Source organism: Populus nigra, chromosome 15, assembly GCF_951802175.1.
Source record: "Populus nigra chromosome 15, ddPopNigr1.1, whole genome shotgun sequence".
In the NCBI taxonomy this organism is placed as follows: Eukaryota; Viridiplantae; Streptophyta; class Magnoliopsida; order Malpighiales; family Salicaceae; genus Populus; species Populus nigra.
In genome coordinates, this window is record NC_084866.1 from 4773314 (window position 1) to 4790986 (window position 17673).

The 17673-nt window shown below is 32.7% G+C and overlaps 1 protein-coding gene across 1 annotated transcript; it reads left to right on the forward strand.

Annotated features, from left to right (window-relative positions):
• The first annotated feature begins 332 nt into the window (after positions 1 to 332).
• LOC133674312 (protein indeterminate-domain 7-like) lies at positions 333 to 3660 on the forward strand. The gene is made up of 3 exons (XM_062095358.1): positions 333 to 1446; positions 1579 to 1975; positions 2435 to 3660. Exons 1-3 carry the CDS (start codon positions 1290 to 1292, stop codon positions 3438 to 3440), a joined length of 1560 nt encoding a protein of 519 aa, XP_061951342.1. The 5' UTR covers positions 333 to 1289; the 3' UTR covers positions 3441 to 3660.
• Positions 3661 to 17673: the final 14013 nt, after the last annotated feature.

A 17673-nucleotide genomic window follows, 5' to 3' on the forward strand; every position in this document is an offset into this window, starting at 1 on the left:
AGAAAAATCAAAATGGTATTTTCCAGACCGACATCCTCTTTTCCTCAAATGAACAGCAGATCCCGACCCACTCTGCCATAAACAGTAAACAGGAGTATTTAATTTTAATGTGTATATTAAACAAGTACGTACAGTAAAAGAGAATGACAGCATGTTCTTATATATTATTATATGTAAGTATTTCCCGTGAGCATGTCTGATGGAATTCAATCACAGTGCTAATCATGCTATGGCCGGTGTGAGGAAAGAGAGGAAACAGCTTTTGCTTTTTTAACTCTTTTACCTACCGAATGCTAAAAGCCTGTGATTATCAAACTTCATATGATGACTCTCTTCTCTATCTAGCAGCTGTATTGCGATTACAGTCTTTTTGAGACTCTCCTTTTTACTTGGATTGCTTTATATCTGCTGTTCTTTTTCTAGGATGGGATCGGAAAGGTGGCAGTGAGTAAAACAAGGTGGAAATTATTTGGCAATACAATTATTACAAAATAAATAGATAGAGAGAGTGCGTGTATTTTCTAGCTAGGACTTGAAAGGGAACAGGGGAAAAGACAGAAAGCGCACGTCAGATTAAACAGGACTGTTGCTTTGGATCTTGATTTTGGTTGTGTGGAGGGCTTCAAAGGAGAATCCTTTCTCATCCTCATCTCTGATCTCTCTCTCTCTCTCTCTCTCTCCCCCCCCACACACACACCAGACAGTCATAGTCATGTTTACATATATATTTCATCCCAGCATGGTACGGTTTAGATTCAATTAATTCACAGATGTTTTGTGCTGTTGGTTTTGTTTAATCTTCTTGAACTTGGCAAATAGCCGAGCTAGCTAGCTAGCTAAGAAGCAAAGGCTTTGTTCTGGTCTTGAAGGAGTTAAGCTAATCCACCTAGGAACTTGTTTTATTTTTTACTTGTCCATTTTTTGTTCTTTTGTATTGTACTTATTTTCTTTCTTCCTAGGACTCTTGTTAGTTTTCAAGGAAAGAGAAGTGAGATCATCATCAAGAAGGCTACAGAGAGAATGAAAGGATATTTATTACATACTGAATATATTCTCAGAAAATAAGGCAAGCTGAGATCAGCTTCTGTGCACATGGTCTAGTTTATTGCTTTCCACTTTTATTAGCCTTACTAGCTTAGGGTTTCCGCACAGATCCTAGGACATTCTGTCACACATGTAAAAAGGTTAATCTGTGGCTCATGGGTGCGCATCTTGTAGCTTGTGTCATCATTCACGAAGTCATGTAATTATTTCTTCAATATAGAGAGAAGATATTGAAAGGCCTGGTAATGGATGAGAATATGTCCAATTTAACTTCAGCATCTGGTGAAGTAAGTGCTTCTTCAGGCAGCAGAATTGAAACTGGTGCTATATACCCTCAACACTCCTTTGATTCAACAAATCAACCGCCACCAAAGAAGAAAAAAAGTTTTCCAGGCAACCCAGGTTTCAAGTCATCAAGACCATCAGATATATCTTGGTTGCAAACTAAAGTAGCTATATATATACATATATAGTTGTTCCATTATTATCTTTTTATTTGTATCTTAATATTGGTTTCATTTAATTTTTCATCAGACCCAGATGCGGAAGTGATAGCTTTGTCTCCCAACAGTCTGCAGGCAACAAACAGATTTATATGTGAGATCTGTAACAAAGGATTTAAAAGAGATCAGAATCTTCAACTTCATAGAAGAGGGCATAACCTGCCATGGAAGCTAAAGCAAAGAACAAACAAAGAGGTGAAAAAGAAGGTATATGTGTGTCCAGAGGTTACTTGTGTGCACCATGACCCATCAAGGGCTCTTGGGGACCTTACAGGGATCAAGAAGCACTTTAGCAGAAAGCATGGTGAGAAGAAGTGGAAGTGTGAAAAGTGCTCAAAACGTTATGCAGTTCAATCAGACTGGAAAGCTCACTCTAAAATTTGTGGCACAAGAGAGTATAGATGTAATTGTGGCACTCTTTTCTCTAGGCAAGTACTATATACAATTCAGTTTTGCACTCCATTCCATTCCATGATCAAAGTTTAGATTCATTTCTTTTAGTCTTTAGTGATCTATAATTAAGCTTACTAGCTCTCCTTAATGATGATGTAGTATGGACATGCCTCCTCCTAGTGTGAGTTAAAAGTATCTTGAGTTCTTGACTTCATATTCTTATGGTTTCAAAAAATGCTTCAAGTTCAGAGAGCAAGAGAGAGAGACTGTATTAAGTTAAATTATTATCGCTATCTTTAAAGTTGCTAAGGTTAAGAAACTTTAATGGTTAGATCTACTATATAATTGTCCTTGGTTAAGAAAAAGAACGAAAATACAAAAAGTAGCTAGACACGAGAGAGCGATAAAGAAAAGAAGTGGTACTTCACTACTGTTTGCTTCATTTTAATGGTATACCTTTTTGTTTTCTTCTGCTTGTTTTTTTGTGCTTACAGGAGGGACAGTTTCATCACCCACAGAGCCTTCTGTGATGCTTTAGCAGAAGAGAGTGTTCGAGCGATCACTGTAAACCCTATTCTCTCCTCTCAGCAACCTGGCTCCTCTGCTTCACACCTGATCAATTTACAAGCCCTGTCGGTCAAAAGAGAGCATGATCAAAACCAGCATCATTTTAACCCTAGACCAGAATATAGTATCCCACCATGGTTAGTTTTTCCACCAATCGGAGATGCTGGTACAGGTCCACCACAAATCAATCTCTCCTCACAGCTATTCCCCGAAAATTTTAACCAGTCATTTTTGCAACATGGAAACCCTAGCACTAACCCTACTGTACTTCCTCCATTCCAGTCCGCATCAACAGTTTCCCCTCACATGTCTGCCACTGCATTGCTGCAAAAAGCAGCACAAATGGGGGTGACGATGAGCAAACCTTCTCCGCCAGCTGCTGCTGCTGCCATACTTAGACCCCACCAAGGTCACATGTCTAATCTGAACCCTGGTTTCAGTTCCACGTTACCAGCTGTCACATCTGGTTTATATTTGTCATCACGTGAAGAGATGGGAAGTGGGTTTGGCCATGGGCTGGTATCTTTAGAGAATAAAGCTGCTGCTGTCACATCTGGTATCATGGAACATCTTGCTGCGAGTGATGCAGGAGGGCCTTCTTTAGTCCATGATATGATGAGTTCTTTATCTTCTGCGAGTGGGTTTGATGGTTCATCCTTTGATAATGAGGATTTCAATGGAATGTTGAATCCAAAAAGAGACAGTGGTAATTTTCAGGAAATACTCTCAAAGTCAACAGAATCTCAATTTAGGAGGAGTGATCATGACGTTAGAACTTCTGCTGTTGGTAGTCCTCATGGAGGTGGCAATGATGACTTGACAAGAGATTTCTTGGGTCTCAAAGCATTTCCTCACAAAGACTGGCTCGATCACATTAACCCTTCAACATATGGGCGAAGGAACCAAAATCTGCCACCACCTTGGCAAGGTTAGCAATTTACGGGTCGATATGTCATATCACCTGCTCCTTTTTTTCTCCTTCTTAGAGAGATAGAGAATGTCCAAAGCCAAATATTTGATCTGTGGCATCCATAAATTTGTATGAACAGTACTAAATAGTGCTCCACAGTTTTACCTCGGGTTTTGAACCTTTTTTTCTGTTTAAGTTTAAGTTGTTTATTTTATTATACAATAAACTAGATTATCGGTCAAATGCTGTGTTGTGTTTTGTTGTGAGTGAAATCAGATAAAAAAATATACAAGTATTGTTAAAATAATTTTTAATAAAAAAATTAATTATGAATTTAAAATGTAATATATATTAGATGAATTTTTTTATTAAATATTTTTAATTCATTTATTTTATTATATTATAAACTAGATTACTAATCAATATTGTGTTGTGGGTGGGATAAATTTTTTTATATAAAAAACATTCACGTATTGCTAAAGTGATTTCTAATAAAAAAATTAATTATGAACTCAAAAAATAATTCATATTAGACCAATTTTTTTTATTAAATATTGATAAAGTGATATATTAAATAACATATATTTTTAAATATTGAGACAATGATATATTGAATCATCCTGGTTAATCTGTTAAATCTTTGATCCTGGTAATGAAACCGTAATAACCTTATAGAAAGTAAATTAAAATAAAATTTAAAGACCTATTCCTAATCAATCTAATGTTGAATGTTAAAATTAAAAAATAAGATTAAAAAAGAACAAAAAAAACTATTTAAGTTAACCAGGGTTATGAGATCAAGATAACCCCATAAAAAATAAATTAAAAAGATACAGAGCTCAATTTCCAACCAACCTAATATTGAAAGATAAAATAAAAAAATAAATTAAAAATAGAAAAAAAAAACAATCTAAGTCAACTCAGACTAACCTATTAAACCTATAAACTGAGTTATAAGACTGAGATAACATTATAAAAAATAAATTAAAATATTACAATGCTTCATTTCTAACAAGTCCAATGTTATATATATGTCGAAATCGAGAAAAAAAAATCCACGAGACCAAGATAATTCCACATAAAACAAATTGAAAAAAAATATGAATCCTAATTTTCAAATAACCTAATATTAAAGGATGAGATTAAAATAAAAAAAACTAAATGAAAAACGATGATTGAGTTTTTGAAGGGTGAAATTGAAAAAAACAATTCCCAAACAACATAATACAAAAGGATGAGATTTAGATAAAAAAAACTAAATAAAAAAAATTAAGTTGTTGGTGGTGAAATTAATAAAAAAAATCAATAAAAAAGGGATAAAATATGAAACCTGCCAAAACCATTACTTGAGTCATAAGATCGAGATAACTCTATATAAAGAAAATTGAAAATAATTATTAAGCTCAATTCTCAAGCAACCTAATAATGAAGGATGAGATTAAGATTAAAAAAACTAAATGAAAAAAAAAAGATTGAATTGTTTAAGTGTGAAATTGAAAAAAAAAATCAATTAAAAAAAAATGAAACCTGCCAAAACCACGACTTAAATCATGAAATTGGATAACCCAATAGAAAAACAAATCAAAGAAAATTATGATGCCTAGTTTTTTTTAAAAAAAACTTTCAATTAAAAAGGGATAAAAAACAAATATAATTAACTCAGGTTAAACTCGTGATTCAGGTCATGACATCAAGATAAACTCACAGAAAGAAAATTAAAAACAAATCATGAAGTTTAATCCTCAACCAATTTAAAATTCAAGGATAAAATAAAAATCAATTAGAAAAGCGATTCAAAAAAATAATTCGAGATCAATTATTCGAGTCAACCCGGGATAACCTATTAAACCTACAAATTAGGTTATGAGATCAGAATAAATTTATAAAAAGCAATAGAAAATAAATCTAAATCCCCTCTTCTAATAAATCTAATGGTGAAAGCTAAAATGGAAAAACAAAAACTAAATCTATGAGACTGGTATATAGTCCAACAAAAAATAAAATGAAAAAAATTATAAAGTATAATTTCTAAAATAATCTAATATTGACGGATGAAATCGAAAAAAAAACTTAAAAAAAAAGAAGAAGAATATTGGATTGGTGAAGAGTGAAATTGAAAAACAAAACTAAAAATAAGTTAAAAAAAAATACTATTCCAATTAATAATATATTGTGCATACAGCTTTAATGATTTAACAACACCTTTAACAACACCTTGTATTTGGTTAATAATATTACATTTGTTGTAATTGATCAGAATTTGCTCGCTTTTTTTTTGTTAATAATTGAGAGGATTTATTGAGTATACCATAATACTACTAAGTGTATGATATTAAAGCTAAAAGGAATTACAAAGTCTATCTAATTCTGAGAACTAAAGCCTGATGAAAAAAAGTAGCAAATAAGAAATAATCCTGTAAAAGGATACTAGCACGTTATTAATCTAACAAGTAAAAAATATAGCCAGGCCTTAATCAAATCAAACTCTAATTTTTTAACTTCCATATCATTTATTTTTTTATTTTAAAAATATTTTTTAAAAAATAATTTTTATTTTATTTTTTTCTTTACTTCAAATTAATTAAAAAAATAGTGTTTTTCAGATCATTTTAATGTACTAATATGAAAAATAATTTCTAAAAAATAAAAATATATATTATTTTAATATATTTCAAAAATAAAATACTTTAAAAAACAATCAGCACTACACTCTCAAACACCCTCCCTTAGACTAAAAGGCAAAGTATTGCAGTATAACTTCGAACAAAGTATTCCAATTTGGCACCTTATCCTGAAAAATAAGCTTATTTCTTACATTTCAAATACCCTCACAATATATTCATGAACGCTCTTCCCTGTAAATTACCCTTAACCATTACACTCCACTGCAAAACAACTTGATCTATTGTTTTCGGGATACACAAAATAATACCAGTCCAGTACATAAAATGTTGCCAGATCTTTCATGATTCAAAACATTGAAAAAAAAAACTGATTAAAATACTAATTTATCTCAGTATAGAAAGGACATGCATCTTGGCTCCATTTGATTAAATTTCTTCGAGCTAAAAATTCCCTTGTACAAGAACATTTTAACCTTTGGTGTCACAATTCCTTTCCATAACAGTGATGCAAAAGAAAATATCCCAGAAAATTCAATTCCATCCAATATATTGGTGCAAGACTTGACTGTATAAATACCTAGACTTTCTGCTACCCAGTGCTTTCTATCATCTTTATTTGAACTCAAACTAAACTCATTTATCAGTTTTGGGAGTTATTGGCATGAGACAGTTCTGATGGCATTATGCTTCTTCTCCAGTTTAACTTCCAATGCCAAGTTTCCATCGCATACTCTCCCATGTCAGCCAAACAACAAGGTGGTGCAGCAAACAAAGCATAAAGCCGTGGAAATTTATCCCTTCAAATCCCACATTGCAACCAATTATCTACCCAAAAATGAATTGCCCTCCCATTGCTAACCTTGAAACAACATTCACTCTTCAAAACTGATGAAGTTTCAGAATTAGAGTTTATAAATGAATAAATAAATACCTGTCCATGTTTTTTAAAGTGGGACTTTAAAATATGGAGGACCATTTACACAAGAAGGCTGATATTTTCTACTAATAAAGTCTTGTCACCCCTATGGATTACAATCCCCTAGTCTTCAAAGCCATCTAAATAACAGCGCCTTATTTTTAAGATATACCGAGCCAACACCCAAACCACTGCTTTTTTCTTCTTTAACAATTGCATTCCATGCCACCTTTCACATCTTTCTATTATTAGAAACACTAACCTATCAAAATCTTTTTTGGTATGAAAGATATAACTTCTGCAACTCCTTTTTGGACATGCAAGATAAAGGCAAAGATGATAGTACAAACTTTGGTAGACATACTTTTCCCACCATAATTAGTAATCTTCCCTTCCACATTCCTAACCTTGTGCATCTTTTGTTTATCACAGGCTTCCAAGTAGAGAGTCTTTTTGGATTTGCACCCAAAGGAAGGCCTACGTATTTGACCGATCCATTTATAGTAAACTTTGCTTGTCATTCCTAATGTGAAGTCTTCATCTAGGTTGATTCGTACCAAAGAGCTTCGATGTAAACACCTACAAAAAAAAAAATATTTAGTATTATGAGATTATAGTTAATGATGATTTAGAATGAAATGAAAATTCACATGTTTAAGTTTAAAAGAAATTTGAGTATGTGATGTTTATGAACTCTAAGAATATAGTAAGAGTTAAGAAAAAATGATTTTCTTTTATGTATTGATTTTAGAGAAATTATGTCTTTGACAATAAAGTTATTAGTTTGCAATTTATTATTCATATTAAAGTATGTAGAAAAGATAAGATTTATAGATAGAAGTTTATGGAAATCTGATTGATTGGTATGTGAAGAAATAATTAAGACTTGTTTGAAATATTCAATAATGAGTTTGATGATTTATACAACTTTTACATAAGTCAGGGATTAGGGATTATGAGGTAAAAGTAATTAATGAATAAAATTATAAATGGTTAAATTAGTGTAGATATAAGATGATGAATTATACAAAATCATGTTTATTTAGGAAGTGTAAACATGTTGATGGTATGTTGTTATTAACTAGAATTCATAATTGAAGTGGAAGATATTGACTTATAATGAAATGTTTTTTTTTAATATATTGATGCATGATGAGTTAAGTTTGAATGGAATATTTGGTATGATAATTCTACTAAAATTTAATGTGTTTTAAAATAAGGCCCGTTGGAATTATAGATAAGGTTTTAATGAAAATAATTTTATTGTTATAGGAGAGGTTGTTGGGATAGAATCTCAATTAGATGGAGCGGGACTATCATGAATAAAAAGTAGGTATTACATATTACACTTGAGTATTATTTTTTTTGTATTTGATGTAATTTTTTATTTGCAGTATTTTATTTACGTGTTGAGTAAAAATAAAATGAATAATAATAAGAAATGTTTGTAACAAAAGATGTTACCAGATTTGTTGACATCCATGAAGGCATTGTTAGAATAATAACATTTAAAACGATTGTTGGATTTGTTAGCATCTATGAAGAGATTGCCAGATTATAGAAAATATAAAAAATTATTATTGAGGTTAGTAGTATCTGTGAGGGAATTGCTAGATTTATAATATTTAAAAACATTATCGAAGATGATAGTAATCATTGAAGGATAATCAAAATAATACTGAAATAATATGTTATTCAATTAAAGATGATTATAGAGAATTGTCAATGAGATTAAAAAAATGATATTTAATAGTATGTGATATAAAGGTTAATTGAATGAATTTACATTATCATTTGACATTAAATATAGTTCTGGAATAGTTTATGAATAATAAATTTCATGGGTTAAATAATTACCAAATTCTGATAACTTATTGCTATGTCAAGTATAAAGAATAAAAGAGCAATCCACGCACCACCGCACCACAGCACCACATCATAGCAAAATCAAATTCTGTGTGAAATCCACTTTCATTATAAACTCATGATTTTCCCTTTTTAATCAATTCAAATTTTGTTTTTTATAAATAAAAGTTGTTTGAGTAACACTGATTATACCAAGCATAACAACTTTTAATCCTGTGGGCCTATAAGTTTACTAGAGCCATGAGACCCATAATAACTTTTTATCTATTAACTCTCTAGTGTTTGGTGTTTAGTATTGTATTCTAAACAAAGGTTGAGCATTTGTTTTTATATATTTTTAAATTATTTTAATGTATAAATATTAAAAATAATTTTTTTAAAATAAAAATATATATATTATTTAGATATATTTTTAAATAAAAAATACTTTAAAAAACAACTAATACCACACTTCATACACGGGTTAACTAAAAGCAGGGGATCCTCTAGTAAATTACAGGAGTTAATAAAATTCCTGAAACCCCTAGACAATCATATGCCCAATCCGCAGCTATTCCAGAAAGAATCCTTCGTATGTAAATTCATTAAAACCTTACCATGTCCAGCGTCAATCTGCAATTATTGAGCTGCAGTCCAATCCTCAATCTCCCTATCCACCTGTCTTTGTATTTCCACCGCCAAAGTTGTCAAATCTTGAACATCTCCAAAACAGAGAATTTGATCTTGAATAGTGTGCAGTTGCTACTAAGTTGTAATTATGAATGTAACGAAAACTTCCATGCTTAATTTCAGAGTCAAGAGAATTCGGTGATCATCATTCAGCTGCTGGACGCTGCCGTCGGGAGCCGAGAACCATTTGTTTCCTTCCTCCTTCGGATGTAAGCGCGCTTGATTATTAATATTAGAATCAGTTTGTTGGCTCCATGTTAGCAAGAAACACTGATCCTCGGTAGGTCCTATATTTTTTTGGGCCTTCACCACAACAACATCCGATGGGCTTGGCTTCCCTTTTCCAGTTGCTGAGAGCTCGATCCTTTCTGTGATTTGAACTAACAGCTGCTTGAGAAATTTTGAATCTCAATATAACGTCTGGAATAGCTGCATCTCTTGATTGCATATCCCATATGTTTATCCAGCAATCAATCACCTCCTCTGTCATAGCCTTTCTGTTACTTGTAACGGCTGTCTCTCTTTCCATCACTACTGGACTCTGATCATCATCTTCTTCCCCTCTCATTAGATTGAAGGCCTTCATATCATATTTTATAGCTTCAAAAACTGGAAAATGAAGTGTACTGAGTTCCTGTCTAATAACAAGATAATCAGTTCCATTCAATCGAAGACTGCTTTATCACAGATTGATTTGATCAAATCCAATGATTCTGCCATAAACCAGGAGAAGCCTGTCGATGCTAGTAACATTCCAGGCAATGACTGGTAAGCCAGTGACTTCAATCCAAGCAAAGCGGTCTAAAGGACCATCTATCACAATGCAAGGTCTTAACTCATCAAAACAAATACCCCATGGTGCTATATTCAATTCAAAAGCTCCCATCATATCATCGTAAGAATAAAAAAAAGATCAAGACTTGTGTAGCACCCACAAACCGAAACCTTGACGCTTGCTCCCCATTATCAATCAAAGCTTGCTTTATCTCTTGATAATCGATTCCTTCACTCAATACTCCCAGTAGGCTATTTTTCATCCACGCAACATCCTCCTCAGTGGGGTCATGAATGATCAATTGCACAGATAGAGATGGACTATTACTGACCTCTTTGAACTCCTCAACTGCAGAAGAAGGGTTATTTCTATTTCCTGCTTGCACTACCATTGCATAACTTCTTGAGTCTCGTTGTTTAATTTGTACAGGAACACGTTCAACTGATTTGTTGCTCTGAATATTTGGCTTTGGTCCTGCCGATGATTCCTGTATTCGCCTCAAATTTGCTCGCAACAAACCATATATTGTTGAGTTGAAGAACATGGTTTTTTTTATTGTAGTAGTCAATTTCATTGAAACAAAACTGAATCTCCAATTTCTTTTATTATTCCTACGGTATTTGAACAGTGCAGTCACCTCACCAAACTTATTGGAAGTTCTTCTCAGCGTCTGGTAATCCAGCCATGGTTGAAATCCCTCGAAGTATAACTGGTTACTGATCAGGCTGTAGTGTTTTGGGGCAGGGAAGGGTTTTGGTGAAGGGTATGTGATCTTGAATCGGTAGTAGACGGGCAACGATCTCTAGATGTTGTTTTTGGGTTCTTTAGTGTGTGGTTTGTGGACGAGTGGCTTCAGTGATGTGGGCACGATGTTTGTGGTTTAGGTGGAGTTCATGGTTATGGGAAGATTTGGATTGTGGGAGAAAGATAGAGGCCATGGAACTGTAAACTTCAGAATTACCTTAAATTATATTTTTTTCTACAATAGCTTGAGTTCCAGAATTTGCTCCTCTCTATATAGTATTCAGCAACCACAATGGAAAGCATTAGTCACTCCTCTAATCCTCTTACACGATAATATTATTAGTGTAAATAATCTTCTTTCTGACCTTGGTAGATTGATGATCACTCTTACAAAAAAAAGAAAAAAAAAACTTTTAAGAGAAAATTACATAAAACACCAAATACTTCCAAATTAAGATTAACATCTATAGTTTTAAAAATTCCAACAAGGGTTATGACTAGGTTTTTTTAGTCATTAAATAAAAATAATAAGAATTTTATAAATAATTAAATATTTTTTATTGGTTTTTCTAGGAGGATGTTAAATATTAATACAAGTATAAATGTCAGGATGAAAGTGTAATTTTTCAAATCATAGTTTTTTGGAGCTTAATTTTGTAGGCACTTTCTCTTACCATGTTAAGAACTTTGAAAATACCGTTAGCCTATGGCTTTCATTTCCCATGTTGACCGCAAGGAAAACATTTCTTTCGAAGATGAATCCAAACCACATCTCCTTTTTTAAAAGTTGCTGGTTTTATATGTTTGCTAGCTTGAGATCTATACGTCTTATTCTATTTGATGATTTGATCACACACTTGTTCATGCATCTTTTTTATATTCTAAACTTGAACTTCCTCATCCCTAATAAATTGATAGTCAATAAGAATTGGAGCTAAATCTAAAGGTCTACTTGAATTTCTTTCATAGACCATTTTAAAAGGGCCAAGTCTTGTGGATTGGCTTGTAAAGAAATTGTAAGCAAATTCAACTTGATCCAAAGTGATATACTATTGGAAAATCTTTGTACCTATCAAGAGTCTTTAAAAGTTACCCAAACTCTAATTTACATTGGGACAATAATAAGATAATAAAATTAGGATAATACAAATTCATCATATGTTCTAAAAAAATTTATTTCTAGAATGACTTCTGCAAAATACAACACCAAGTCTTTTATATCAAACTTATTAGTTAATATTTTCTTAGTAGAGTTAATCATGTGATTTTTGCTACCTAAAATTAGCAAGTTTTTGCCATTAAGACATACAATGACATAACCCTTATATGTATTTTTCATATAAACACATTTATTATTATTTTTTTATTTTAAATTCATTTGACAACATAACGTTGTCATGTTTCTCATGTTATTTTTTGGGTGCTCGTTTCAAACCATATAATCACTTAACAAGTTTGCACACTTTTTTTTCTTGTACATTTATAACAAACTCCACAGCTTGTTACATGTAAATCTCTTCATCAGGGTCACAATTAGGAAAGCTTTTGTTATATTCATTCAATGAATTTCAAGTTTCTTAATAGTTGTGATGGTTATTAACATTCAAATAAAAGTTATTATTGGCACCAATGAATAAGTATCAAAATACTACCAGAAAATTAGAGAACACCAATATAATATTATGTTAGTATTTAGAGAAAATCTCATCGGTATTAGAAATCACCATTGAAATATGATCATCAAAAAACCAAGTGTTAATAATTTTATTTCGTTGGTAATTTCTAGTATTGACAAAATTATTTTATGTAAAAAAATTGATGGTATTCAAAATACAAATAGAATCACCAATGAAATATTCTAACCTCGAAGTCTACTTTTACTACCCATTTTATGTAAAAACATTCACGGCATTGAAAATACAATAGAATCACCAATGGAAAATTCATTGGCATTTTCAATTTCTAGTTGTGAAAAATTAATGCTTATGATTAATAGACAAAACTAATGAAATAAAGGTTTTGACCACTTCCTATTATTTTCTTTTTGTTTTCTGCTTAATAGATCTCTCACTACAACATTATCCAGTGTGACTGACGGACTCATTCCGTCGGTGACAGCAATGAAATCCGTCGGTGAAAATAATACTGACGGAACACGTCCGTCGGTAAAACATTCGTCGGTAAATCCCATTTCCGTCGCTAATTCTGTCGCAAATAAAAAAAACCACCTACCGACGGAAACACCGACGGTTTACAGACGGATACGCGCGCGCCAAAAAAAAGTTTCCTGCGGTAACATTACCGACGGAATAAATCCGTCGGTAATTTCAAGGGTAATTACCGACGACATTACCGACGGAGTTTCCGTCGGTAAGTATGGCATGGCTGGTAATTTTGTTGCAACTCTCTGTGTAATACCGACGGATATTATCCGTCGGTAATGCCGTCGGAATTTAATCTCCGACGGATTATATCCGTCGGTGATGCCGTCGGTAATGATGGCATGGATGGTAATTGTTCGGCAACTCTCTGTTAAATACCGACGGATACTATCCGTCGGTATATCCGTCAGTAGGTATTTAAAATATATATAAAAAATAATTTATTAATTGTAAAAAACCTTAATAAACAAATAGAAATGCATTAAACATTAATAATGTAAAAGTAATGTTAAATAATATTCATTACAAATTTAATGTGTTTAAAAAGCAAAATTAAACTAGAATAGCGGCGGAGCTGGAGGAGGAGGCGGAGGAGGAGGAGGAGGCTAGTTGTTCCCGGGACCATACGGCCAAAAAGAAGCTGCACAAGTATCATCACCCATCTTTGATCTCATCTCCATGACTATTTGACGAAGCTCATCATAATTCGTCGAGAGTTGTTGATATTGTTGTTTCAACGCAATGAACTCCTCAGACTGGGTGTTCGATACTGATGGAGAGCTTCCAACAGTTGAGACACTACGAGTCGAACGCAAGTTGTCAGCCGTAGTGTTGGAGAGCCCGTAGACCCTATTTTTATCGGGTCCATCAGACGATCCCGCCTCCATCCACAAATCTGGATCGAAATCTGGATGGGTCGACGGATTGTCCCCATATCTCTCCCTCAACCGGCTATTATAGGTCTCCTGAAAATTCCATCGGTAAAAAAATCATCAAATGCAATTCAAGATGCAATTCAAGAAAATAATAACTTACAAAATAAAATGAATGAACGAACATACCACGAAGTGCTGAGCACGGTTGTCCACGAACTGCTGCACCCCCTTTTGGCGGTCTTGACTCCGCACATGCGTCTCTACAAACAGCTCCATTGGACTCGGTTCACGTCCAAGAGACGCAACCTGTAAGGAAAAAATAGGTTGAAAGTTAAATATATTATAACGAACGACAAATTAATTAACGATATATTTCATTAAAATTAATCTTACCATCCGCTTTGCATGTGCGCTGAATGGGACGGATCCGCCAGTGTGCGTGGTCACCGAACCATAAATTTGCCGGTTCCGGTTGTCGGCGCCAGACTGTGAGCGCCGTGAGAACCGCTCTGAGGTCACGTGCTCAATATATGCCGTCCATATTTCCCCCGAGATGAATGGCGGTTTGAATTCCTGCCAAACCGCCACCTCATTCCATCCTTCAAGACCGTTATCCCTCGCATGTCTTTTTGATTTTTTTTGGTGTCATACCAAAAATCATGCAACCTACTTCCATAGTAACAAATTAGAATTTAAAACATAAAATTATAAAACAAAAATAAATATTATTTTTGATGTTACCTAGTAGCCGCGTGATTCTCCCATACCCTCCTCACAACATTGTTGTCCGCCCTATCCCACTCAAATTTGTTCTGTGTATATAAATAATTCATATAAAATAAAAATAGTACAAGATATAAAATTATAAAAATCATTTATTAAAAATTAACACCGACCTGAAATCACTTAAACCATGCATCGATATTAGGTTTCCACTCAGGATGTTTGGAAACCTGGCTCCATTGAAACAATGGAATCTCCATCGACGATTTAAACGCCAATGTTATAGTCCTTGCAGCCTCAATGTTTGTGAACCTGAAATTAAATAAAAGTAGTAATTAATATTAATTGTGATTTCTTGTCACAAAATAAGTATATAAAAAAAAAACTAAAACCTAAACAAACTTACATTGAGAGGTCATCCTTCCATTGTGCCTGGTACTTGCGGGTGAATTGACCCCGCTGTGAAGGCACACCGCTTCTGTGCTGTGAAACCGCGCTAGAAGAGGCAGCATCACAAGTTGGTGTAGATTCCTCGCCGTGATCAGCACCTAAGGATACGTCCTCCTCGCTGCTAGAAGAACTAGCTGCAACCGTCTTCTGACGACGTGCTGTAGATTTCATTCTACGTATCTACACAAATGTATACGAATAATTACATAATTAACTTTAATTATTTTAAAAAAAATCGACAGAGTCTCCCCTGTACTGGGGGGTCCCAAGTTGTCGACAAAATCATATTACACTTCCAATTTTATTTCACATCCCGATCCAATCATCCTAGATCTCAACCCAACTCATCATCATCAACATAACATTTTATTCAATAACATCATATAGAATTACAACTATGAACATTCATTGTTAAATTGGTACTAACATTAGATTTAAGTCATACAAATATCCTAAATTAAGATAAACTAATTAAATGCAATTCTATATATATAAATTAACATTTTTAAAACAAATCAACAATAAAAATTATATTTATAAATTAACATTTTTAACATAAATTCAACAATAACAATTATAGCAATACAAACAATAATATCCTAAATTAAGATAAACTAATTAAATGCAATTCTATATATATAAATTAACATTTTTAAAACAAATCAACAATAACAATTATATTTATAAATTAACATTTTTAACATAAATTCAACAATAACAATTATAGCAATACAAACAATAATATCCTAAATTAAGATAAACTAATTAAATGCAATTCTATATATATAAATTAACATTTTTAAAACAAATCAACAATAACAATTATATTTATAAATTAACATTTTTAACATAAATTCAACAATAACAATTATAGCAATACAAACAATAATATCCTAAATTAAGATAAACTAATTAAATGCAATTCTATATATATAAATTAACATTTTTAAAATAAATCAACAATAACAATTATATTTATAAATTAATATTTTTAACATAAAATTCAACAATAACAATTATAGCAATACAAACAATAATATCAAAACTAAAAAACTAAAATTAATAAATAAAATTAAAAAACTAAAAAACTAAAAAACACTACACAACACACAACACACAACATAAACACAAAACAAACAAATTAAAAAACTAAAAAACATTATATCAATTCAAAATAAATTTGGGAATAAAAAATGCTTACCTTAATAATGTGTTGAATTTAAGATTTTATCTACAAACAATATACAAAACAAAGAACACCAAAAAAAATAATCATAATTAAAATAAAAAAAATAAAAAGATAAAGAAAAAGGGATACATACCTTTTAAAACTACCACCAAAACAATAAAATCCTTCTAAAAGCTAAATATAAATGAGAGAAGAAGAGCAAGGGAGAAGAGAAAGGGAGAAGAGGCGAAGAGGAGAAGATGAACAAAGTGGGGGGATGGGCGGTATATATAGCAATATTTCCGACGGAAATTATTTGCTGTCGGTGCAATTAATTTCCGTCGATAATTCCGTCGGAAATTAATTGAAATGCGCACCAAAAAGTTTGGAAATCCCGCCAAACTTTTCGATCCGTCGGCAAATCCGTCAGCAATTCCGTCGGTACTAGTGCAGACGGACACGTGTCAGACATGCATGATCCGTCGGTAATGCCGTCAGTATTGGACGTCGGAAATTTCGTCGGTACAGGTGCAAACGGACACATGTCACGCATGCGTTATCCGTCGGAAAGCCGTCGGAAATCCGTCGGTGAATGTGGCAAAATCCTGTAATTTGTTTTGCAACTCTCTGTGGAATACCGACGGTTTATATTCCGCCGGTAAATCCGTCGGTGAAAAGGTAAATTTTTCTTATTTTTTTAATGTAACCCTCTCAAAAAATCTTGAATTGCAATCTTACAACACACACAACACAATAACAAAGGCTGACCCTTAAAGAAGAATAAATATTTCATGTTTCAAATTATTACATTATAAAAATAAGGCTTTATAACATGTTTAGTTAGTCGGAATTTTCATCTTCGTCCTCTATTGAATTGTTATCATCAGCTTCATCGCACTCTTCAATTTTGTTATCATCTTCTTCAACAACATTCTTTTTTCCACTAATAGAGCTCAGAACAACATTCAACTCCTCTGCGTCAACATCAACAAGACTATCGTTGAAAACACGAAAATTTAAATTTTCTTCTAAGTCAATCGACAGAGCAACTCGATATGGTTCAACCAACTCACTTGCTTGAAAGACTTCATCTATCACACTTGTGTCTTCGTTCTCATCCTGAACAACCTCGACACGACCCTTGGGTTTTGTTTTTAAAACGGATAGCCAATCAACTCTTGATCGGTCCTTTCTAAAGGAAGGGGTGTATGTGTAATAAACTTGTTGGCATTGCTTTGCGAAAACAAAGACGTCGTTTACGTTGCGGTGTCTAGCTTTTGAATT